The following is a 25,505-nucleotide window of genomic DNA, read 5'->3' as shown; positions in this document are numbered from 1 at the left end:
GTGAACAGCCTGTCGGATACGTGCTGCCGCTAGTGCACGTGTGCCCCCGAACTACCGCTCCGGCCCCATTGACTATAATAGGAGCGGTCCGGAGTTCCGGCAGAAGCACGTCAAACATGCAATATGGGGGCCGGAATAAAACTACGACAGTTCCTTGCCGCTAGTGTGAAAGTACCCTAAGATAACTTGCCATTAGTGGGAAACTAGCCTAAGAAAGTATAGAGTATCGGTGGAAAAGTAAAGTAAAAGAAGAGAAAAAGACTAAACCTGAGAAAAAGGGAGAGAACAGAAGAAGAAAAATAAGAGGGGGGAATAAGCACCCATACAGTATCTAAAAAAAAGTGAGTACACCCCATTTTTGAAAATATTTTATTATATCTTTTCATGGGACAACACTGAAGATCTGACACTTTGATACAATGTAAAGTAGTCAGTGTACAGCTTGTATAACAGTGTACATTTGGTGTGCCCTCAAAATAACTCAACACACAGCCATTAATGTCTAAACCGCTGGCAACAAAAGTGAGTTCACCCCTCGTCTTGGAGGTGTGTTTGGGGTCATTATCATGTTGGAATACTGCCCTGCAGCCCAGTTTTTGAAGGGAGGGGATCATGCTCTGCTTCAGTATGTCACATTACATGTTGCCATTCCCCACAGCCGGCCGCACTCATGCAGCCCCCAACCATCACACTCCCACCTCACCACCATGCATGTGGAGAGAGAGAGAGAGAGAGAGAGTTTGAGGGTTAATCGGATCTTGTAGGATGTAAATCCAGAAGAGCTAGAAAAACTTGAGGCGCCAGGGGATGGAGAGGGTTGAGGGGAGAGAGGGACAAGTGAAGGTTGGGCGGGTGGAGAGGCTGCTCAAGGGTTAACCCTGCAGACTGGTCTGCAAGTGAATACAGTATAGGAGAAGAGGCAGGTGGATTGGGTGAGTGGTTATACCCAATATCCTGCAAAGGTGACCCTAGGTGAGCGCCAGTCCACTGCGTTGAGTGTGGGATGTAACAATGGTCTGTCTTATTTTGAAAAGCGTTTCAACGGTTCTGTACTTCATATAACACCATAAAAGCAATAATAATTTAGTAAAAATATAAAACATAAATAAAATAAGTGGCATAGGAAATATAGTTAAAATCACCACTGATGGTGGGAAATATATATGTTATAAAATGAGCTATTACTCACTTCACGGAAGGGGGGGGGGGGGGGGGTTACTTGGATAAGCATAATACACTGGTAAACCTGTATCCCCCCAGCCTGGATCACTTCTCGATGGTAAAAGATGAAGGCAGCCATAGTCGGGAAGCTTCTTTTCAACTTTCTTTATTCTAGTAATTAAAATCCGGCTCAACAAGTTTCGGGACCAAATGTCCCTTCATCAGAAGCAGCTGTAGGGAAGACACACTTGTCTTTGTACTCCTCACCTGGTTGCTGCCACACACACTTGACACCATCAGAACCAAAGAAGTTTATCTTGGTCTTATCAAACCAAAGGACATAGTTCTAGTAATCCATGTCCTTAGTCTGCTTCTTTTCAGCAAACTGTTTGCGGGCTTTCATCTTTAGAAGAGGCCTCCTTCTGGGATGACAGCCATGCAGACCTGCAATTTGATGCAGTGTGCTACCTATGGTCTGAGCACTGACGGGCTGACCACCACTCCTTTAACCTCTGCAGCAATGCTGGCAGCACTCATACGCCTAATTTGGAAAGACAACATCTGGATATGACGCTGAGCACTTGCACTTAACTTCTTTGGTCGACCATGGTGAGGCCTGGTCTGAGTGGAACCTGTCTTGTTAAACTGCTGTATGGTCTTGGCCACCATTCTGCAGCTTAGCTTCAGGGTGTTGGCAATCTTCTTATATCCCCGGACATCTTTATGTTGAGATACAATTCTTTTTTTCAGATCTTCAGAGAGTTCTTTGCCATGAGGAGCCATGTTGAGCTTCCAATCACTGGCGGATCCAGGGGGAAGGGGGGGGGGGGGCCACAGGTCAATTGCCTTCTCCCGCTACTATCTAGAAGAGAAAAAAATACACCCATGCTGTGAGCGCTGCGCTGCGATTGGACCTCGCTACAGCCAGGGAGGAGGAAGGCCCAGGGAGAAACAGGACAGACTCCTCCCTGCTGTTCCGATAGTAACAATTACCATACAGCGTGGGAGAAGGTAACTGGGCCACAGCGGGCCATGGATAATAGTGAGTGCAGTGAGATCCCTGGGTGCCGCGCTACATATACAGATAGTTATCTTACAATGTTTGGACCCATGAAAGGTCCTTTTTAAGAAGTTTTTCTGGGCCCCTTCACATACACTGGTGCCAGCCGACATTGGTGGCCCGCCCTGTCCCTTCCACCCGACCCCCCCCCCCCCCCCCCGTGCATCTTACTGCCAGCCAGAATCAAGCCGGCGCCATTCTAATTAATTTGGCCCGCCAACCAAGTTCTGGGCCAGGGAACTAGAAGTCCGGAACAGAGGAGCGCCGCGCAGGAGTCGAGACAGGGACAAGGTTGCGAACAAATGCGGAGGTGCCAGTGACAGTCTGACAGACTGTGCCCCTCCCAAGACCAGGCTCTGGATCTGCCCCTGCTTCCAGTGACTAGTAAGAGGGAGTGTCATACATGAGCTTTCTAACTGAAAAACAACCTCCAGAGGTCAGACTAATAAAAATACACTTCGTCTAATGCAACAGCTGTGCGATTTTTAATAAGAACTCTGCAAATGACAGACAGCCGCATGAAATATGCCTGTCTAATTTTATGGCCAAAAACAGGCTAGCTTGATAAATGTGCCCGATGTGTTTCAAATGCTGGGCAGTAGACAGCAGGTTTTGCAGTGTCCGTAGCAGATCTATGTGAATAATTGCAATCTTAACAGAAGGAAATGCATGCAGCAAAGAGGAAAAGAATCAAAGTCTTGAGGGGAGAAAAATCATGAGAACGGTAGTCCACCACATTAGTTATCCCTCCCATAGCAAGCCCTGGTAGTATGAAATCCACTGTGCTGCACATAGCTGGAGAGGATAATGGAAATAATTCTTCTGAGTTAAGGTGGCTTCATTTGGTAACCATTTAGACATATTTAGGTACTTTTATGTATTTTTCATAATCCTTTTCAGCTTTACCTGTGGAATTTTGTTATTTTACTATATAGTAAATTTCAGCTCATATCAAATGGCTACAAGTAAAATTTGCATGCACTGTCCTTTTGTTCTGGCTCAAGTTATAGAATAGTTCAGAAATGTTCATAGAGATTCCTGTTTCCCAGAAAGTGACGGTAAGCCAAACTGGTCAAGACACGAGAACATTTATTTTAGGAACATAAGATGCATCTTATTGTACAAAATATTTGTATGTCCACTACTACAGATTTAACTCTTACATGCACATGATTTCTGTATAGTCTAAATGTAAGCATTGTATTCTAGATAAGGTACCACTTAGAAGGTGACAGTGTCTATCCTTTCCCTGAGCTATGCATGTATAACATGTTTTAGCGCTGGCTTCTTCTGAGCTGTGATCCAAGTTCTTGAGTTGTTTCATTTGTTTAATTATGTGTCAACTGGTCATTGCAAATTGAGTGTAATCTGACTTTGATCCATAACCAGGCCAGTTTATAGAGCCGACCTCATCTCCTCACAGCTATGCGACAGTTTGTCATTTCCTATGTCTCTTCAAATCTAAACAGTTTAAGGCCCCGTTCACATTTTTTTGCCGGCAGGATTTGGCACTGTTGCCAACTCCAAAAAGCTGCCGATATCTGTGCTGGATCGGCTTCCCATTGGCTTGAGCTGCATTTAGTACTGTCACAATTTATAGACGCAACCATACCAAGAAAGCACGTTTGCTCTTGGTGCGGTCTACACACAGGGTTATGTTGTTTCGCAGGGGCTAAACCATGAGCATGTCCGCGAAGTTCAGGTTGAAGAACCACGGCGGAAACCGCAGCGGCTTCTGCTGTATGAACTAGCACCAAGTTGGAATGTTTGACCAAGGAATCAAAAATGTTTAAATATCAATTATGTATTATTTTATTACATGGTACACGCAACTTACCTTATTTCCTGTCTCTACAGTACAAGATGTCAGAGGGGTTTACGTGGTGATTTTACATATTTTAGACACTAGTATCGCAGTTTTGTTTTTCTTTCTTAAAGTATGTTGGAAGAGAATGAGTTAATTGCCAGTCTTCAGCAGTGCTTTGTGATCTGAATAGGCTGGTTACCATGGAGGGAGGGAAAGCAGCTTAGGAAAAGGGGCAGCCAGGTCTTTTGTTGAAAACCATTCTACACCCCTTCTGTGTACAGTCTTCCCCCACCACACATAGTCATTCTGTTCACACTTCAACGTCCATGCACTCATCTTTTCTCCTTGATGTCGTCCATTGCTACTTAAAACTGCGTGATGACCCTCTGCTTTACTTCCTTACGAGTTTTCTGGTTAAACTGAAGTGACTTGGAAAGTATTTTTCCATGTGGAGAAATGTAGGTGTCCTATTGTCGATGTGAGACTGCCTGACTCTCCCCCAGTCACAGATCACAGCTGTACCCAATGGAGCAGAGCTAATAAGCAACCAAAAGCGGTAGAAAATAAATGCCAGCCCTGCCGGCTTCTCATCACCGCTTTTTTTTAAGCTACTTTCACACTGGCGTTTTAGATTTCCGTTTGTGAGGTCCGTTCAGGGCTCCCACAAGCGCTCCAAAACTGATCAGTTTTGCCCTAATGCATTCTGAATGGAAAAGGATCAGCTCAGAATGCATCAGTTTGCCTCCTTTCCGTCTCCATTCCGCTTTGGAGGCTGCTTGCAGCGTTTTGTTGTCCATCTGATGAATCTGAGCCAAACAGATCCGTCCTGACACACAATGTAAGTCAATGGGGACGGATCTGTTTTCTTTGACACAATCTGGCACAATAGAAAACGGATCCGTCCTCCATTGATTTTCAATGGTGTTCAAGACGCCTTGGCTATGTTAAAGATAATACAAACGGATGCAGACGGTTGTATTAGCTGAACGGAACCGTCTGTTGCGGATCCGTCATGGATCTGCACCAAACGCGAGTGTGAAAGTAGCCTCACCATTGTTCTGCTCTGTTAGAGGAACAGAACAACGGAAATAACAGAAGTGCTGACCAAGGCACATAACTGAACAGACTACACTCAATTCCGTTCAGAATCCAGTTTTTTTTCATTGGGCGAAAAAGGCCTCAGTTTTTTTTTTTTGCGGAATCTGCAACGGAGGCCCAGAACAGAGCCTCCAACGCATATGTGAACTCTCCCTTGTTGAGTTAAGGGCCGTATACACTGGCTGAGGACTGGACCGATTACTGGGAACAAACTCTTGCATGCAATGATCAGGAACGTCCTTCATTCTCAAACATTTCCCGTTCTATCGGCCTGGGTAAAAAGGCACACATTGGCATTGGGGGCTGAATTTAAAGGAAACCCTGACAGACCCTGTCCTTGTGATCCATCAGTCGCCCCTGTGATCTGTCCTGTGACATTTCTAGCGCTGTGTAGTAGCTTCTGTTCTGAAAGGAAGACGACATACATGTGAGCATAGCCTTGGAATCCTACCAATTGACTTTGAATCCATGTTCTGTAATCTAGGGTTAACGCTTTCTACCTTCCAATATATCATTTTTTCCTCTGAGATACAGTAGGGGCTTATGCACACGACCGTGTTTTTTTGTCGGGTCGGAGGTGGACCTATTCACTTGAGTGGGGCCGCAAAATATGAGGACAACACCCTGTGTGCTGTCCGCATCCGTATGTCCGTTTTACGGACAAAGATAGGACCGTTCTATAGATGGCAGGACGTTCCGTTCCGCGAAATGCACAACGCACACAGCCAGTATCTGTGTTTTGCGGATACTGTTGTCTCATCGGGGCAGCTCCTGTTTATATGAACCTTATTTATGGATCTTAGGGGGGAATCGAATACTGGCTTAAGTAAATGAGTCCCATTCTGTATAGTGCTGTGGAATATCTTGACACAACCTAAGTAAAGGAAACTAAATAGGTTGGTTGCATTATTACTACATGAATAGATGATGACTGATGGGGCACGGTAGATACCCCAAGCACTTGAATAGTTTTATAGTGTATGTGAATTGCGTCATAAGAGCAGAGAAACCAGGTGTGAGGTGTCTGACTCATGTCACGCCTTGTAATGTCCCTCTTCCTGAAACTCCACCTTTCCCTGTGCGCTCTGCATCCTCTCGGGTCTCCGTTCCCTTTCAGGAGCCACCTGCAGACTCACCTGTTCAGCGAGCTGTCCTGACTGCTGGACTCTGCCATGTCCTCTGTGTACTCAGACAATCTCGCCTTTATGTACTAACGCCTAGAAATTACCCCATTAACTCCTAGAAGTTACCCTTTTCCCTTTTCTCTACTACGTTTCAATCCGTTTTCATTTTCTACATGCATTCTGCTGGTGTGGAAGGTGTGGTGCCTACAGCGATGAAGCATTTGACACTAAAAGTGCCTTTCTCCGTCTCTCTCGACAGAATACAGCAGGAGTCGGTGTGCGGAGAGTCCCTGCACTAGCCCGGCAGGATATCATCCAGGCACAGCCATGCCTGCTCCCAGCCCTCGATAAGCTGCACATGTTTTTGGGAGGAGGGAGCTGGTTTTCTTACCTTGCCCCAGCTGCAGACTTCTCACGACGGATGCAGGCTCACAATGTGAATCAGACAGACGCGCCGCAGCAGCCTAGGGAGACGAGCAGCTTTTGGCCTGTCTTTTGTGCGGTGAAATCTGGGGATTAAAGAGAAAGAGAGGAAGACGGACTCGATTAAAATGCCATCCAAAGGGAAATATCTAATCAAGGACAACGAGAACTGGATGATTACGCATTCACTTTACGAAAAGTACCAGTGCATAAGCCAGCACTATCCACTGCTGCTCATTTTACTGTTTGTGGTGGGGACGGCTTGTGTGACTCTGATCGTCATCTTCTTCACGACCAACAAAGTGAGTAAACTTTATTTCCCTTTCTAATCATGCCTCTTTGAAGCAAACGGAAAACACATAAAATGTATACTAAAGACTAGAGTACAAAGTGGATAAAAGGTCAGTTTATAAAAAAACTTAAAAAAAAGCTGCTAATATTCACTTGTGACATGTAATGGGGTAGTCCGCATTCTGGTGTAATATCACTGTCCAGAAAGAAGGAAGACATCGGTATGTTACTTATTTGGTGCTGAATTCTTCTTTTTTTTTTGCTAGCAGATCCAGTGTCTGAGATGAGAGTGGTTTTACCCGTGAGCAAAAGAAAGCAATGTGGCTCGAGAGATAGGCTTTTGGGTTAATAGAAAACTCTTCAGCTGGCGTTGTCACTCCTGGACAGATAATGTTACTCAAAAGCCCATTGACGTGAGCCGATACACAAGGCAACAATCTGAAAGGAACTGTATGTTCCCGATCATTGACCACCAGTTCAGCTACATTCACAGACAGCAATCATCCGATCTGTATGGAGATAAATGATTGCTAACTACAGATTCATTGTGTATCGTCAGCATATCCCTGCGGACAAACAATGGCCCAGATTTACTAATTCTATAGATGGTGTGAGTGGAGACCGGCTGTCTAGACCTGCACCAGAATTATCACAGGGGCTCCGGCCGCATGACAAATCTGGTGTAGACTAACCCTGGATTCACACCTGAGCGTTTTACAGCGCGTTCAAACGCGCTGTAAAACGCTTAAGACATGAAAACCAATGCTTCCCTATGGGAAGGGTTCACACCTGGGCGTTTTACAGCGCGTACGAACGCGCTGTAAAACGCCCGACGCTCAAACAAGTACTTGAGCTTCTTTGGGGCGTTTTGACGCGCGTTTGTGGCCATAGGACACTGCAGTCAATGACACAAACGCGCGTCAAACGCGCGTTTACTATTACAAAAAACGCGCATAAAAACGCGCGACAAAAACGCGCGTAAAACGCGCGTTTGAGGAACGCTCAGGTGTGAACCCAGGGTTAGGGTACTTTCACACTAGCGTTTTTTGTTTTCCGGTATTAAATTCCGTCACAGCGGCTCAATACCGGAAAAAAAATCAGTTTTACCCATATGCATTCTGAATGGAGAGCATTCCGTTCAGTATGCATCAGGATGCATCAGTTCAGTCCCTCTTACGTTTTTTGGACGGAGAAAATACCGCAGCATGCTGCAGTTTTCTCGCCGGACAAAAATACTGATCACTTGCCGGAATGCCGGCATTAATTTACATTGAAGTTTGCCCGATCCGGCATTAAGTGTTCCGGCAAACCGGATCCGGCTTTCCGGTCTGCACATGCGCAGACCTTTAAAAAAAAAAAAATAATAATACCGGGTCCGTTTTTCCAGGTGATACCGGAGAGATGGATCCGGTATTTCAATGCATTTGTCAGACGGATCCGGATCCGTCTGACAAATGCCATCCGTTTGCATTCGGATTGCCGGATCCGGCAGGCAGTTCTGGAATCCTCTGCCGCAAGTGTGAAAGTACCCTTAGGCCTCTTTCAGACGGGCGTTGCGGGAAAATGTGCGGGTGCGTTGCGGGAACACCCGCGAATTTTCAGCGTTTTGCACTCGCGTGAGAAAAATTGCGCATGTTTGGTACCCAAACCCGAACTTCACAGAAGTTCGGGCTTGGGATCGGTGTTCTGTAGATTGTATTATTTTCCCTTATAACATGGTTATAAGGGAAAATAATAGCATTCTGAATACAGAATGCATAGTAAAATAGCGCTCGAGGGGTTAAAAAAAAAATATATAATTTAACTCACCTTAGTCCACTTGATCGCGAAGCCGGCATCTCCTTCTGTCTTCATCTTAGCTGTGTGCAGGAACAGGACCTGTGGTGACGTCACTCCAGTCATCACATGATCTTTTACCATGGTGATGGTTCATGTGATGACCAGAGTGACGTCACCACAGGTCCTTTTCCTCCACACAGCACAGAAGACAGACAGAAGAGATGTCGGCTGCGCGATCAAGTGGATTAAGGTGAGTTAAATTATTTTTAATTTTTTTTAACCCCTCCAGCGCTATTGTACTATGCATTCTGTATTCAGAATGCTATTATTTTCCATTATAACCATGTTATAAGGGAAAATAATAATGATCGGGTCTACATCCCGATCGTCTCCTAGCAACCGTGCGTGAAAATCGCACAGCATCCGCACTTGCCTGCGGATGCTTGCAATTTTCATGCAACCCCATTCACTTCTATGGGGCCTGCGTTACGTGAAAAATGCACAAAATAGAGCATGCTGCGATTTTCACGCAACGCATAAGTGATGCGTGAAAATCACCGCTCATGTGAACAGCCCCATAGAAATTAATGGGTCGGGATTCAGTGCGGGTGCAATGCGTTCAACTCACGCATCACATCCGCGCGGAATACTCGCCCGTGTGAAAGGGGCCTAAGGGTCTATTCACACATCCGTTGTTTCTTTCCTGATCTGTTCCGTTTTTTGCGGAACAGATCTGGACCAGTTGCGTACCCATTAATTTTCAATGGGTCCTGAAAAAAATCGGACAGCACAACGACCGTTGTGTGCATCTGTGGCCGTTGTGCCGTTTTCCGTTTTTTTTCGTGGACCCATTGACTTTCAATGGGTCCGTGGAAAAATCGGAAAATGCACCGTTTGGCAGCCGCATCCGTGATCCGTGTTTCCTGGCCGTGAAAAAAATATGACCTGTCCTATTTTTTTCAGGGCCAACGGTTCACGGACCCATTCAAGTCAATGGGTCTGTGAAAAAACACGGATGCATACAAGATTGGCATCCGTGTCCGTGATCCGTGTCCGTGATCTGTGTCCGTTTTTCCTATAATTTCAATGGCAAACTTGACTGATTTTTTTTTCATTTTTCATGTCCGTGGATCCTCCAAAAATCAAGGAAGACCCACGGACGAAAAAACGGTCACGGATCACGGACCTACGGACCCCGTTTTTGCGGACCTTAAAAAAAAACGGTCGTGTGCATGAGTCCTTAAGCTCATATGACACCTGCAGATTTGGCAGGCGATTGTCGGGAGGGAAGCGTTTCTTCCTGGCAATCGCCTGCTCGTTAGCAGAGGAGACCGCTTCTATTGCATGCAGCGATCTCCTCCACAGTATGGAGAGGAGCGATCGCTAATGCCACTGTTTTCCGGCAGCAGATTGTGATTACACAGCACGATCTACCGCCTGCAAATGATTATATTTACACCTGATAAAATATTCAAATTACCCGATGAGAGTTTCCTCGTACATCAGGTAATCGGCGGCAGTGTTACACTGCCAGATCATTGCTGATGAGAGCTCCCCGATGATCTTTACCATTATCTGCAGGTGTAATAGAAACTTAAAGGGGTCATCTCATCACAGACAATGGGGTAATATCGCTAGGATATGCCTCCATTGTCTGACAGGTGCGGGTCCCAGCGGTGGAACCCGCACCTATATCGTGAACAGAGCCCCGCAAAGTGCTGGCTCAGGCCCATAGAAGTAAATAGGTTTGGTGGCCGGTCATGCGTGGTGCGCTCCCATTCACTTCTATGGTCCTCCAGCCACCACTTTGCAGGGCTCCGTTCCTGATATAGGTGCGGGTCCCAGCGGTGGGATGAGACAACCCCTTTAACTACTGGTTGGCTTACTTACGTTGAGATAGAACTGTGGCAAAATTTTGGTGCATTTTAAACCTGCCCCTCCCACCCCTTATCAAGCATGTCAGAAAAAAGTGTAGAAGCCCTAGGTGCCACAATTTGCGCTACTTTTTTAAAAGTGTTAATCAGCAGCACATTTTCGGGAACAAGCGTTCATATACATTCGTCCCAATAATTGTCCCGATCTTCAAAGTCACAAGAAACAGTCCGCTGTGGATTTTCCGCAGCTGCAAATCCGCAATGTACAATATCTCTCACTATTCACAGCAGCAAAATCTTTACTTTAAATTGTGTGTATTTTGTGGCAAGAATTATTGCAGAAATGCTGTAGGTTTGCTCCACATTTCACCTTCTGTATTGCCAAGGGTGAAATCCACGGCAGATATCCGCAACATAAAATGCCATTCTGCAGATTTAAAGGGGTTGTCCTAGCATGTAATAATCATTATTAAACTATCGGCGCTGATATCTGATGTTTACATACAGGTCCCCTGACGCCGGAAGGACGATCCAGGAATTATTATTATTGGGATACGTCTACACAGCGATTTTGGCCGCAACAGCTGTCGTGTAACCATAGATTATTGCAGTGTAGCAGGGGCCGCCGTAGGAATGAATAGGGTCGCAGACACACGAATCACAAAAGAACAGCAGGGTTGGATTTTCTCCAATTTGCATGTCAGGATCACAGCAATAAGGCGAGTCACACTGGTCCCCATTCATTCCTATGGCAGCCCCACTACACTGCAATACTTGCATGCAACACGGGCGCACCCAAAATTGCAGTGTAGACGTACCCTTAAAGAGACTCTGTCACCAGGATCAACCCTATACTGCCAGGCTAATAGGGTTGATGAAGCTGATTAAAATGATATCCAACCCCTCTAATGCCTGGGCCCCTCATACAGGTTGTACTTACCCCTCTCCCCGGCGATAGAGGGGGAAATCAGCCAATAGCGCTGGATGTTTTGATCCATGCGGCGACTGTGTGGGCATTAGGAGCGACACGGGTGTTGGGGAGCGGGGTAAGTACCACCTGGGCATTAGAGGTGGCATTATATGGGTTGGATAACCCCTTTAATTTTTACTGTAGCTGCCTGCATTCATAAGAAATTTGTAATTTTATTCCTATGCAAATGAGCTATTTGAGCACCAGGAGGTGGGCTTATGCTGTATGAGCGCCGCTCCAGCGATGCCCCTTGTGCTAAATACTAACGAATCTTTCCTTCAAAACACACCCCCTCCTTAGAGTGACAGTGCTAGACTTCAGCGCTGAGATCTCGCACCTCCTCACTGATTTGCTTGCTTGAACGGTACGTGCGCACAACGTCTTCAGCTTCTGCCAGAGCACCGAAGTTGAAGCCGACAGCACAGTCACTTCTGGGTTCAGTGATGTGAACGGCACGTGCGCAGTATTCATCTTAGGCTACTTTCACACTGGCGTTTTGGCTTTCTTTTTGTGAGATCCGTTCATGGCTCTCACAAGCGGTCCAAAACAGATCAGGTTTGCCCTAAGGCCCCTTTCACACAAGTGAGTTTTCCGCGCGGGTGCAATGCGTGAGGTGAACGCATTGCACCCGCACTGAATCCGGACCCATTCATTTCTATGGGGCTGTGCACATGAGCAGTGATTTTCACGCATCACTTGTGCGTTGCGTAAAAATCGCAGCATGCTCTATATTGTGTTTTTTACACAACGCAGGCCCCATAGAAGTGAATGGGGCTGCGTGAAAATCACAAGCATCGGCAAGCAAGTACGGATTCGGTACGATTTTCACGCACGGTTGCTAGGAGACGATTGGGATGGGGATCGGAACATTATTATTTTCCATTATAACATGGTTATAAAGGAAAATAATAGCATTCTGAATACAGAACGCTTAGTACAGTAGGAATGGAGGGGTTAAAAAAAATAAAAAATTATTTAACTCACCTTAATCATCTGTGAGGAAAAGGACCTGTGGTGACCTCACTGCGCTCATTACATGGTCCGTCACATGATCCATTACCATGGTAAAAGATCATGTGACAGACCATGTGATGAGCGCAGTGACGTCACCACAGGTCCTTTTCCTCACAGATGAAGACAGAAGAGATGCCGGCTGCGTGAACAAGTGGATTAAGGTGAGTTAAATTATTATTATTATTATTTTTTTAACCCCTCCAGCCCTATTGTACTATGCATTCTGTATTCAGAATGTTATTATTTTTCCTTATAACCATGTTATAAGGGAAAATAATACAATCTACACAACCTTGAACCCAAACCTGAACTTCTGTGAAGAAGTTCGGGTCTGGGTACCATATTCAGTTTTTTATCACGCACGTGCAAAACGCATTGCACCCGCGCGATAAAAACTGAACAACGGAACGCAATTCCAGTCAAAACGGACTGAAATTGCATACCTACTCGCGCGGGTTTGCCGCAATGCACTCGGGACGCATCTGGATATAAAACATGACTCCCGTGTGACAGAGGCGGAATGGATTCTGAATGGATAAAGATCCGCTCAGAATGCATCAGTTTGCCTCCATTCAGTCTCCATTCCACTATGGAGGCGGACACCAAAAATCTGCTTGCAGCATTTTGGTGTCCGTCTGATGAAACTGAGCCAAACGGATCCGTCCTGACACACAATGTAGGTCAATTGGGACGGATCCGTTTTCACTGACACAATCTGGCACAATGGAAAACGGATCCGTCCTCCATTGACTTTCAGAAGTGTTCAAGACGGATCCGTCTTGGCTATGTGAAAGATAATACAAACGGATCCGTTCTAAACGGATGCAGACGGTTGTATTATCTGAACGGAGCCGTCTGTGCAGATCCATGATGGATCCGCACCAAACGCAAGTGTGAAAGTAGCTGAAGACGTTCTAGCGAGTGAGTGTACACCTGTAATCTAGCGCTGTCAATCTAGGGGGGGCATATTTTGAACAAAAGAAGCTTTAGTATTGAGCACCAGGGGCATCGCTGGAGCGGTACTCTTACTGCAAAGCCCACCTCCTGGTGCTTGAATAGCTAATTTGCATAGGAATAAAAGTACGGATTTCCTCTAAAAAGCAGGCACCTACCGTGAAAATGAAGGTACCATTTTAATCCGCTTCATCAACCCTACCAGGCTATATACCTGGTTGTATAGGGTTGATCCAGGTGACAGAGCCTCTTTAAACTATTGGACATAATGCTCATTACTAGCTGCATGCATATATATATCGCTAGTAATATAAACTGGCCAACCCCTTTAAAATCCATAATCCAAGTTATGTGCAGGATCCAGCAGCGTCTGGAAGAGACTTTTTTTGTAATAACTCCCACTTCGCTGCTATTGCAAATGCTGAAAATCTGCAGAGTTTATACAGGGTGGCCCGGGAATAAGTAGCCCACCTCCCATTACCCCCAAATCAAACTGCCTCATTACTGTCTTACTATCAGACAGTTTGATTTGGGGATATTGGAGGCGGCTACTTTTTCCTGGGCCACCCTGTATTATGTGCGGCCATACAAAGACTTATGTGGCAAGTTTACGTTTTCCAGTGATGGTAAATTAACAATCACCATTTGCCATTTAAAAAATGTACCACGGTGTATTTCATTCAGTATCTTATTGGGCCGGCATTTCATATGTTTTGTCATACATTTGTCCATTTAAAATCTCAGAGCACGTACCGTATATAGTAGGAACATTATAAGCCTCAGTTTTCCTTATTTTTTGGGATTGCTAGTATATAATAGTACTGTACAATTAGTTCATTTCCTTTTGCCATTACTGATTTGAAGATGAAAGAAGCTCAAATAGCGTACACTATATAGACAAACATATTGGGATGCACCTCTTAATCATTGAATTTAGGTGGTTCCTTCAATCCTATTGCCACAGGTGTATAAAATCCAGCCCCTAGCAATGCAGTCTGCCTCTACAAACATATGTGAAATAGGTCATTCTAGAGAGCTGACTGAATTCCAGCGTGGTGAGATAATAAGGTGTCACAGTTGCGACAAATCAGTTGGTTAAATTTCTTCCTCCTAGATATTCCAAAATCATCTGTGAGTGGCGGTATTGTAAAGAGGAAGGGTTTAGGAACAACAGCAACTCAGCCACGAAGTGGGGACCACATAAAGTTACATGGCGGGTCATTGAGTGCTGAGGTGTATAGTGCATAAAAATTGCCAACGCTCTGCCGAGTCCAGACCTCTGGTGTTAAAGGGTTTCTGTCACCAGAATTAACCCTATTAGACTAGCTGACATTAGCGATGTGCTAATGTCAGCTGAACCTAACTAGTCTTTTCCTATTTTTATCTATGCCCCCGTTACTCCAGAAATATAACTTTTATAATATGCCAATTAGCCTCTAGGTGCAGGTAGGAGGGGGCGTTGCCACTGCTCCTAGAGGCTCTGATCTCCCACCTCTGGCCACTCCCTGCTACACTAGACTAACAGGGCCAGACAGCCTTCACCTCCAACTGCCGGCCCTGTGCGCTGGTGAAGTCTTGCGCCGTTCAGTATTAGGGGCAGTGAGGAAGCCGGCAGTCGCCGAGCACCCTTTACTCACTGCGCCTGCGCCGAATACTCAATGGGACGGCGCAGGCCGTGGCCAGAGGTGGGAAAACGGAGCCTCTAGGAGCAGGTGCAACGCCCCCCCCCCCTGCACCTAGAGGCTAATTAGCATATTATAAAAGTTATATTTCTGCAGTAATGGGGGCTTAGATAAAAGTGGGAATAGGCTAGTTAGGTTCACATCGCTAATGTCAGCTCGTCTAATAGGGTTAATTCTGGTGACAGAAACCCTTTAACACCGGGACCTGACATGGCCGAGCAGCTGTATGCCACCCTTGATGGAGTGCTGTAGAGCATGCCTCTTATGATACAAATTGAATCAGCTCCCCTCCGTCCACTATGTTGGAGCACGAACACAGAGCTGGCTCCCAGTTGATATGGAAAATAGAAGTTTGATCAGAAAAATCCATCATACTTTCAGTCTTTTTAATCAATTTTGCTTATGCATTTCTGGCGGTCAGACACCTTTAGGGTACTATCACACTTGCGGCAGAGGATTCCGGCAATCTGGATGCAAACGGATGCATTTGTGAGATGGATCCAGATGCGGACCCGTCTCACAAATGCATTGCAATACCGGATCAGTCTTTCCGGTTGTCATCCGAAAAAACAAATCCGGTATTTATTTTTTTCACAGATTTAATGGTCTGCGCATGCGCGGACGGAAAGAACGGATCCGTTTTGCCGGAACACTTGGGGCCGGATCCGGCATTAATGCATTTCAATGGCAAGTGTTCAGTATTTTTGGCCGGAGAGAAAACTGCAGCATGCTGTGGTATTTTCTCCGTCCAAAAACCGTACAGTGACTGCTGAACTGATGCATCCTGAACGGATTGCTCTCTATTCAGAATGCATTAGGATAAGGCCTCATGTACACGACAGTTGTTTTTTGCGTCCGCAAATTGTGCGCCCGTAAAAAAAACGGATGCGGCACCCGTTTTTTTGTAGGATCCGTTTTTTTTCACAGATCCCTTGTAATAAATGCACTATTTTTTTTTGGTGAAGGGAAACACGGACAACGGACGCGGAACACAAACGGATGAACTATCAGCATTTTTTTGCTGACCATTGAAATGAATGGGTCCCCATCCTATCCACAAAAAAAACGGAATGGAGGCAGAGAAAAACAACTGTCGTGTGCATGAGGCCTAAAACTGATCATTTTTTTTACGGTATTGAGCCCCTAGGACGGAACTCAATACCGGAAAAGAATAACGCTAGTGTGAAAGTACCCTTAGTCATGGCAATAGTTTCAAGACTAAATAAAGTATGATGGGTTTTATCTAACCACACTTCACTATTTGGCAGTCTGACGGACGAGTCTGGCTTTGGCAAATACCAGGGGGGCATTACCTGCCTGACTCCATTGTGCCAACTGTTTGGTGGAGGAGGGATGATGCTGTGCAGTGTTTTTCAGGGGTGGCCTGGTCCTCTTAGTTCCAGTGAAGGGAAATCTTAATTCATCGCCATACCAAGACATTTTGGACAATTGTATGGTTCCAACTTTGGGAAAGTCCTTTTTCTGTTCCAGCATGACTGCCCAGTGCACAAAGCAAGGTCCATAAAGGCACGGTTGGGTGAGTTTAGTGTGCTAGAACCTGACTGGCCACAAAGCCCTCAGCTCAACCCCATCAAACACCTTTGGGATTGTGAGCCAGGCCACCAGCTGAAAAGACACCCTCAGATCAGGAATTAAAGGGGTTGTCTCACACATTGATGGCATATTAGACCATGCCACCAATGTCTGCTAGATGCAGGTTCCACCTCTGGGACCCTCACCTATCTCTTGATTGGGACCCCCGAAGTGAGAGGAGAGTGGCTGCGCACTCGCCTGGCTATTTTCGGAAGTACCATAGAAATGAAAGGACAGCATACAGGGCAAGCGTGGCCACCTCTCCATTTATTTGCATGGGACTACCGAAAATAGTTGATCGCGGGCTTGGCTATCTATGGCAGTCTGATAGAAGTGAATGGAGCGGTGGCCATGCTTGCTCAGTGTGCTCTCCTTTCCTTTCTATGGAAAGCTGATTGGTGGGAGTGCTGGTGTTGAACCCCCACCAAAATGATCCTAGGGATGGGTTATCAGCTTTTAAATCCTGGAGAACCCCTCTAATAAAACTGTGGAATCTCTGTTTAGGGCTCATTCAGAAGGCCGTATCTGTTTTTGCGGTCTGCAAATTGCCATGTGTGTTCTGCATTTTGCGGAACTGAATGGCCAGCCCTATAATAGAAATGCCTATTCTTGTTTGCAAAACAGGCAAGAATAGGACTTGTTCTTTTTCTTTTGCGGGGCCGCGGAGCATAAATACGGATGTGAACAGCACACGGTGTGCTGTCCGTATCTTTTGCCTCCCCATTAAAATGAATGGGTCTGCACCTGTTCCGCAATTTGGACACAAATATACAGTCGTGAGAATGGGCAAAATTTATTAGGGAGGGAAAATCACTGGTGACCATTGATTTTTCTCCAGGTCCCAAACAGAGATAAAGCTGCTGTACATCAAACAAGTCCTCATATCTCAGCTTCCTGGACGCTCATGAATATTATACCGAGGGCTCCTCAGCCAGAACTAGATGATGCCTGGGCCTTTCCTTTGGTTGTAGTTTATGCCAACATAAATAACTAGAGGGTGCTTCATGCTTTGAAAAAAATAAAAAAAATCTGATGGGGTATTTTCACACACAGGTTTTTTTTTTCTGCACATTTTTGGCAGAAAAAAAACACCAGGTGGTAGCTGAAGGTCTATGTGAAATATGAAATACAGGAGACACTTTTTTTTGTGGTGGTGTTTTTTGGCTTTCTGGCTCCTTTTCACAAACACAGCACGCTGTAGCTCTTAGCGTTTTTTTAGGCGTTTTGACTAGTGATGAGCTTTGTACAAAACTTTGGATTAATACTGTTTAGGGTACTTTCACACTTGTGGCAGAGGATTCCGGCAGGCAGGATCCTGATCCGTATGACAAATGCATTGAAATGCCGGATCCGTCTCTCCGGTGTCATCCGGAAAAATGGATCCGACATTTATTTTTTTTAAAAAATTTTCGGTCTGAGCATGCGCATGAACACTCGGGGACGGATCCGACATTAATGCATTTCAATGGGAAAAAATTCGGATCTGTCATTCAGGCAAGTGTTCCGGAATTTTGGACAGAGATAAAACCGTAGCATGCTGCGGTATTATTTCCGTCCTGAAAAGTCAAAAAGACTGAACTGAAGACATTGTGATGCATCCTGAACGGATTACTCTCCATTCAGAATGCATAGGGATAAAACTGATCAGTTATTTTCCGGTATAGAGTCTCTGTGACGGAACTCAGTGCCGGAAAAGAAAAACGCTAGTGTGAAAGTAGCCTAAGACAGCACGATCTGCTGCCCAGAAATGATAATTTAGGTGCCTGCACTAACGAGAGGATCATCCGATGAACGAGCGTTCCGCTCAGGTGATCAGCTGCACCTTTACACGTGCAGATTGTTGGGGACGAGCGTTTTCAGGATAATCTGCCCGTGTAAATCCACCTTAAGTATCATTACCCTTTGTGTGATTGTAACAGGTGATTGGGCATCCTCAGCTTGTCTCTGTGGTAGTGATTTGTGTTATATGCAGTCTAGGTCCAATGAACATTTACGGTTCGGGTTTCAGCCAGCTGCCCTGGCAAAGAGCATGAGGTGCCCAGCTGTCAGAGACTGGAGAGCACCCATGGGAGAGCAGAAGGTGTTTTTACGCTGTTTACTGATTTCCTATTCATGTTGCTCAATGAGCATTGTGTATTTAAGGGAGGTAACCGCACTGATCAGATGTTCAGAGGGAAACTGGTGCAGAGGCTGCCGCTGGGTCTAAGCAGTAGGCGCTATAGTTTTTATTGATGACCTGTCCTCAGGATAGGTCATTAATATCAGATTGGCGGAGTCCGAAACTCGGCACCCCCAACGATCAGGTGATAGTAGAGGCAGTGCGCCATTCCGGAGCAGGCTTCCCCTAATTGTTTACCTGCTCGCCATCAACATCGCAGTGGTGAGCAATGTAATTACTATTCACTTCTATGGGATGGCTCCTTCCGATACAAGTGTGGCCATAGTGAGGAGGAGTTTGATTGGAGCTCCTTTCATAGTCTGTAGATTGGGTTGCCATATTTGGCAAATTTGCTTGGGTAAAAAGGGTGTGGGTTTTTTGGGGCTTTGGCACCGATGGTTTTTTGTTTTTTTTATAAAACTATTTTTTCCTGTTGTTTTTAAAGGTGTTGTTTAGTGTCATGATATTGATAACTTATCGTCAGGTCATCAATATTAGATTGGGGGTGGGCATTTTCTGGCACACCTGCCAATCAGCTGTTTTAAAGAGTAGCGGCACTTGTGCAGGTGCTGCTTCCTCATAAAAACTGCCTGCACTATGGGGCGAGCAGTTGTAATTGCCCTGCGCCGCCTCTGCAGGAAGCAGAATTCACACGAGCGCCAGTTAAAACTGCTGATCGGCGGGGGTGCCGGGAGTTGGACCCTTGCCAAGATGCACAACCCCTTTTAATGTAAAATGCTGTGTCGGCCTAATGTGTGAACAGGTGTAATGATTGAGCTCTTCTAGAGATGCAAATAACCAGAGAGCCAAGAAAAATACGTCCCCTCTGTTTCAGGAAAAGCACTCGCATTGTGGGAGAGCAAACAGCAACCACTATATGTAACACCGTCAAGACGGAGAACACAAGCGACACCATCTTACATCATAACCAGAGAGTACCCTGGAAGAACTACACATGAATAAACACTGATCGATAACATAGCGCCATCTGCTGTCGGCTCAGCATAGTTCCCCCAGCATTAAGCTGCAGCTGATGCTATTCTCCAACACCCCATCTCAACTTCTAAAGCTTAAAGGAGTTGTGCAGTCAGTATTTATTGACGGCCTGTCCCTAGGATAGGTAATCAATATCTGATCGTGGAGGTCCGACTCCCCCGACACCCCCGCCGATCAGTTTGAAGAGGAGGTGGCATGCCACACGAGCGCTGCTTCCTCTTCATTGCAGTCATCTTCCTTGTATCAGCGGCGTAGTGTAATCACAAGTACTTGAATGGAGCGAGTATAAGTGATTACATTGCACTTTCCGAGACGACGGGCATTCTAATGAAGATGAAGTAGTGCTCGCATGGAGATCCGCCTCCTCTTCAGACAGCTTGATTGGCAGGGGTGCTGGGTGTCGGACCCCTGCCGATCAGTAATTGATGACCTATCCTGAGAATAGGTCATCAATATATACTGCCTGTACAAACCCCTTTAACGAACATGGTACAGAGAGTTGTTTTCTGCTAGTCCAGTTGATGGCACTACCTGCAAGTAGAAACTGATCCACTGGTAGACTTTCTGTCAGAGAGGTCTCCAGCCCAGTCAGCATCTACATATCCAGCCTCCTTTAGACCATATATACTTCTCTGAAGTTTGCATACTACGTCTGGTCTTTGTTCATCCTTGAATCCTGGCAGCTGTTCAATGTAAATGTTTTCTAATGGTTCACCATGCAAGCCATTTTCACATTAAAATATTTTATATGTATGGTTCTTGTGGTTGCCACTGCAAGCAAGGCTCTGACTGTAGCGTGTTTGACTCCTAGAACTAATGTCTCATCGTTGTCCTCTCCATATTTCTGTGGGCATCCCTTGGCAACAAGACTACCTTGGTATTGTTCCACTGTGCCATCTGTACTGTATTTACCTTTGAAAGGCCATTTACAGCCTATGGCTTTCTCCTGGGTGGCAGTTCTGTTAGTGTACATGTTTGGTCTCTTACAGGGAACTAATTTCTTCTTCTGCCGCCTTAATCCATTTGTTGGCTTCCCTTTGTTGGCTTCCCTCTCTGGATTCTGGGATATCTCTTCCCAAGATGTAGGTTCATATACACTGACTGTGCTCGACTTGTCTGAGAGACGCACAGGTGGTTAGGTTTTGTCTGCTCATTGGCAGGGCTTGGGCTTGCACTGACTTCAGCCATTTTTCAGAAGACTCTCAGGCAGTTTGATTGATGTTAGTTTCAGTCTTCTGTTCTGCTCTTGTTTCCAGTAAAGTCACCACACTATCTTTCAGAGTCTTTCAGAGCAAAATTTACACTGTTGTTATTGGTAAGTGTAGGTTTTAGGGTTTCGAATTCTGTGCACTCTAAATCACCAATTCCAATATTCTTCAGATAATCGAGTCATGCAACTAGAATAAACCAGTACACAGAAGGCATTGACTCTAAAACATAACTTTTAATTCCTAAAATTAAAAAAACTCCCAAGAATAAGGTAAATAAAGTAGACCAAACCATTGCAATAATCAAGATATATAGCATGTGACAAGCATGATAAGTAACAATTCCAATCCAACACAGGGAGTGTAACACCCCAGAGTAGTGCTACCACTCCTTCACCCAGCATCTGTCAGTGTCTGCTAACATTAGTGTCATCTATGCATTCTGTTCCAGGTTCACCACACTGTGCATTTCTAATGTTTGTAACTGTTATGTTCACATGTAATGTGCCTGGTTCACCAGCAGGCGGCAGCAAATATGGCAGAGCTATCTTAGATAGAATGGAACCTTCCGTTCCATTCTAACCCCCCTCTGTAGAGAAGTGGGTGAGTCCTACTTCCTGCAGGAAGGGTGGGGACAGAGTCCAGTTAGTTTAGCTTACCCCCTGCTAGGGGAAGGTGTGCAGGGCAAGTCTCTGCTGGACGTGTCCAAGCCAGCCAGAGAACCCTCAGCTCTGCTGGCCATAGAGGACACAGCTTAGAGCCTCAGGAGCAAAGTTCCCTGGCATAATTTAAGAGTCAGACTACAGAGAAAAGGTGCAGCAGACAGAAGAATCTGAGTTATACAGCCAGCCTGTCAGTACAGCAGATTCAGAGAGAAACAGATGTAGCAGAGTCTAGTTTGCCTGCCAGTTTTAATGCTAAAGCCTGCTAGGACCAAGACAAAGCTTGAAGATGGGTTCTGATGAATGTTTATTCAAGTAACGCTGCTGTTCAACTATATACAAGGTCTGGCCTAAATTTTTCTTGCAAATTCCTCATTTATTCCCCCTATTTATTGCTTCAGAGCCGAAGCCTAGGATCCAGCGGTATCCAGGTAGGAGCATCGTGACACACATAAAGGGAAATTCTAGGCCGCACTATACCACTCGGCATTCCTATACCTAGGTCGCATTACATAGAGGGCCCTAGGGGGAGGGGCCCATTGCAGGAGTACGAGTGGTATCAGGAGTCAGGAAAGGGAACTCTCCCTAGCAATAACCCTCACTACCCCTCAACACAGGGAAACACCCTAATGGTGGATGCTCCCTGCACAGGGACCTATCTCTGCACGTCCCTAGTTTACCCTAAATATTCCGACGCGTTTCCCCCCCAGTAGGTTCATCAGGGGATTAGATAACAGTAGGCTATTAATCAATAAACGAATCCTAAAACAAGGAGATAGTGAAAGATAAAAATTATATAATTGGCACTGTTCAGATAAGCCCACCAATTCTCTGGTCCAAATAAGAACCAATTATAAATCGGTGTTCATCAATGGTTAATTAAATGTGCAATCGGTGCAGGAGCTCATATGAATCGCAATACATGATCCAATCCAATAGTATTGATAATCTACCCAGGGATCAATAATAATTGTATGGAAGCTCGGTCCAAATGGACCACTCACATATCCCATTGATGACATGGCATTACAGTGATGTGACCTCTAGCTGCACATCCATGATATGTCAGCAAGCTTTTTACTATTCTAAACCCTTTGCAATAGTCACTGTATCTGCCAAAGATTCCTTCTACTGCCCTGTTTTGGAGTTTGCTGCATTTTTCTTCTGGAATATAAACAAATATTCTGCATCCCAAAACTCTTAAATGCTTTACGATTGCCTTCACACCATGCCATAGCTCATATGGGGTTTTCTTCATTGTTCTACAGAAGAGTCTATTTTGTAGGTAAGTAGCTGTCATCACAGCTTCACCCCAATATTTTTCAGGTAATCCAGAATGTCAGCATGCATGTGATCGTTTCAGCCACTTTTGTACTTCCTTTCAGGCTACCCAATTTTGCTCAGGCGTTTATGGGACTGCCTTTTGATGTTCCCACATTGCTTCAAATATTCCTCTAATTTGTGTCTTGTGAATTTGTCTCCATTATCACTTCTAAGAAGGATTCCTCTGAAGCTTGTTGCTTCTCCATGTTGCATAGTCTTGTAATTTATCCAGAACTTCATCTTCGTTCTTCATTGGATAGATCACTGTGTATCTAGAAAAGTAATCTATGAAGGCCACTGTATACCTGTTGCTGCTGGATGTAGGCGCTCTCATAGGACCACAAATATTGCTATTGTGAGGAATATGGATTATTATTTACTGTCAGCCATGTTCCCACACCAGCCATCTGCTGTCAGATAGCAGAGGTAGTAAACTCCACAAGGGAGCCCTGCTTCAAAGCCCAGCCAAATGGCAGAGAACTTCTAGCCTGCCACCTTTGTTTACAATTTCTCACCTCCATTCAAATAGCACGGATCCTGCAGGAAAACTTCCCTGCAGGGGGTCTAGACCATTCCCCAGTTCAATAAAATTTTGACATATTTAGACATATTGGAGCCGGCAATTCATAAGGAATTATGAATCGCCCGTCCATCGCACACCTAAACCAGATACATATTTGTGTCCCTGTGGCCACGATGAACAGGCCTGTGGTCATAGTTTGGTGGTGGGATGCCAGGGACGGGAGCTATACATATCTCCCCAAAGAAACCAAATGACTGTACCATGCTTGGACTTTACTGGTATCCGGAACCCAGGCAGATCCATTAGTCCAAGAACCACCTCCTTCTGGTCTGGAGCCACCTACAGGGGGGGGGGGGGGCACCTACAGGTCAAAATGCTTGTGCCAGCAAGCGGACATGTCTTTTCTTTGTGTTTAGAGGGACCTGAAAACTGCTGACATCACTGCCTCCCATGTGACTACAGCTAAGTGAAAAGGCTCCCTCAGCTTGTTGCCTCTCTGTGCCCATGTGGACAGGAGGAGTCTGTGAACACTGTACCAAGCTGACCTTACCTGCTCCTCAGGGACGGCGTAACGTCACGCCTTAGTAACCAGTGACTATACCGTATCTCGCTTGCTCCACGTATTTGACGTCCGGCGGTAGCGAGGTGCGGTATTCGTCACCGCTATGTATAAGGCCAAGTGGTCATGAGGCTCTGGTCTGACTTTCCTTAGGAAGTGTTGGCCTTGTTGTAGCTTTAGATTTAGGTGGACGCTTTAAGATCTTTTGTTAGGTTCTTCTTTTGCAGCTCCTGTATGTTTTCTGGATGTCTATGACCTAAGCATCTATGCCACTTGTGGATACAAGCATGTCCATGCATGCAGAGTCTCACCTGTTCCTTCACGGTGTTGAGATAATATAAACGTTCATCTGCCTTGGCGCTGGCTATCATCTTCTTTCCGTGTAGGATGACACAATTTTCGCCTTGGAATTTCACAGCTGGCAAGCGTTCCTTCCATACTGGGAACATACAGCATGTCTTTCACTAGTACAGCTATATTGTGTCGATTTTGGCCGGGGCACACCAACATCCCTTGCCTTGTTGCTTGTCCATTTATTCTACTTCCATCTGCAAGATGTTTCCCTCTTGTTCTGTTAAGAAGTTTCTGACCCTTTTCATGTGACTAGTTGCTTTGGAGCCAATGCATCAGCCATACAGCATCTGTTTGTTACTTTAAATATGCAAATCCAATTATCTGTGCATGGATCAAAGATTGAGGCTTTGTTTTTTTTGTTTGGTCCCTTTCTGATATTGTTTCTGCTGTTCTGCTTTCCATTATGTGCAGTCTTTCTTCAGGTGTCCCTGTTTGTAAGGCTATGTTCACGTATGTGATAAAGTATCCGTCAGGCTGTTCAGGCAGAGAAATAGCCTGCCAGAATTCACTGTGTCCAGCATAGCGAGATTGGGCTGTGCACTACTATATTCATATCTGCGTATTACTACTGTATGAATATCTGCGTTTTTATAAACAATTTGAAATAAGAAAACGAAGTGGGCTTTGGTACTGAGATACCAGCCAGTACCAAAGCCCACTTTGGAATCTTATTTTAAATTGTTTTTAAATACGCAGAAATGAATACTGTAGTAATTCACCGAAGTCTCGCGTGACTTTGGGCGAGATGAAGTTTGGCTTCACGGAGCCAATACATTTTAATGCTGTACGGAAACAGCATTAAAATCAAAGTATTTAAGCAAATCGACTTCGGATCTATGATCCAAAGGTCGATTCGCTCAAGCCCAGCTGCCGGCTATTCCTGGTGTCAGTT

At 45.3% G+C, this 25,505-nt stretch overlaps 1 protein-coding gene across 3 annotated transcripts in view; it reads left to right on the top strand.

Annotated features, from left to right (window-relative positions):
* Window positions 1–25,505, top strand: part of ADCY7 (adenylate cyclase 7) — a 194,241-nt gene that overhangs the window by 72,882 nt on the left and 95,854 nt on the right. For all 3 annotated transcript variants that reach the window (XM_044270006.1, XM_044270005.1, XM_044270007.1), the window contains exon 2: window positions 6,510–6,975. In XM_044270006.1, coding sequence (XP_044125941.1) covers window positions 6,802–6,975 — 174 coding nt within the window. In that variant the 5' untranslated portion in view covers window positions 6,510–6,801. The remainder of the gene's footprint in view (window positions 1–6,509; window positions 6,976–25,505) is intronic.

This window comes from Bufo gargarizans, chromosome 10 (genome assembly GCF_014858855.1).
Source record: "Bufo gargarizans isolate SCDJY-AF-19 chromosome 10, ASM1485885v1, whole genome shotgun sequence".
NCBI classification, from domain to species: domain Eukaryota; kingdom Metazoa; phylum Chordata; class Amphibia; order Anura; family Bufonidae; genus Bufo; species Bufo gargarizans.
Note: the sequence above shows the minus strand (reverse complement) of the source record. Positions and strands in the feature narration are given on the sequence as shown.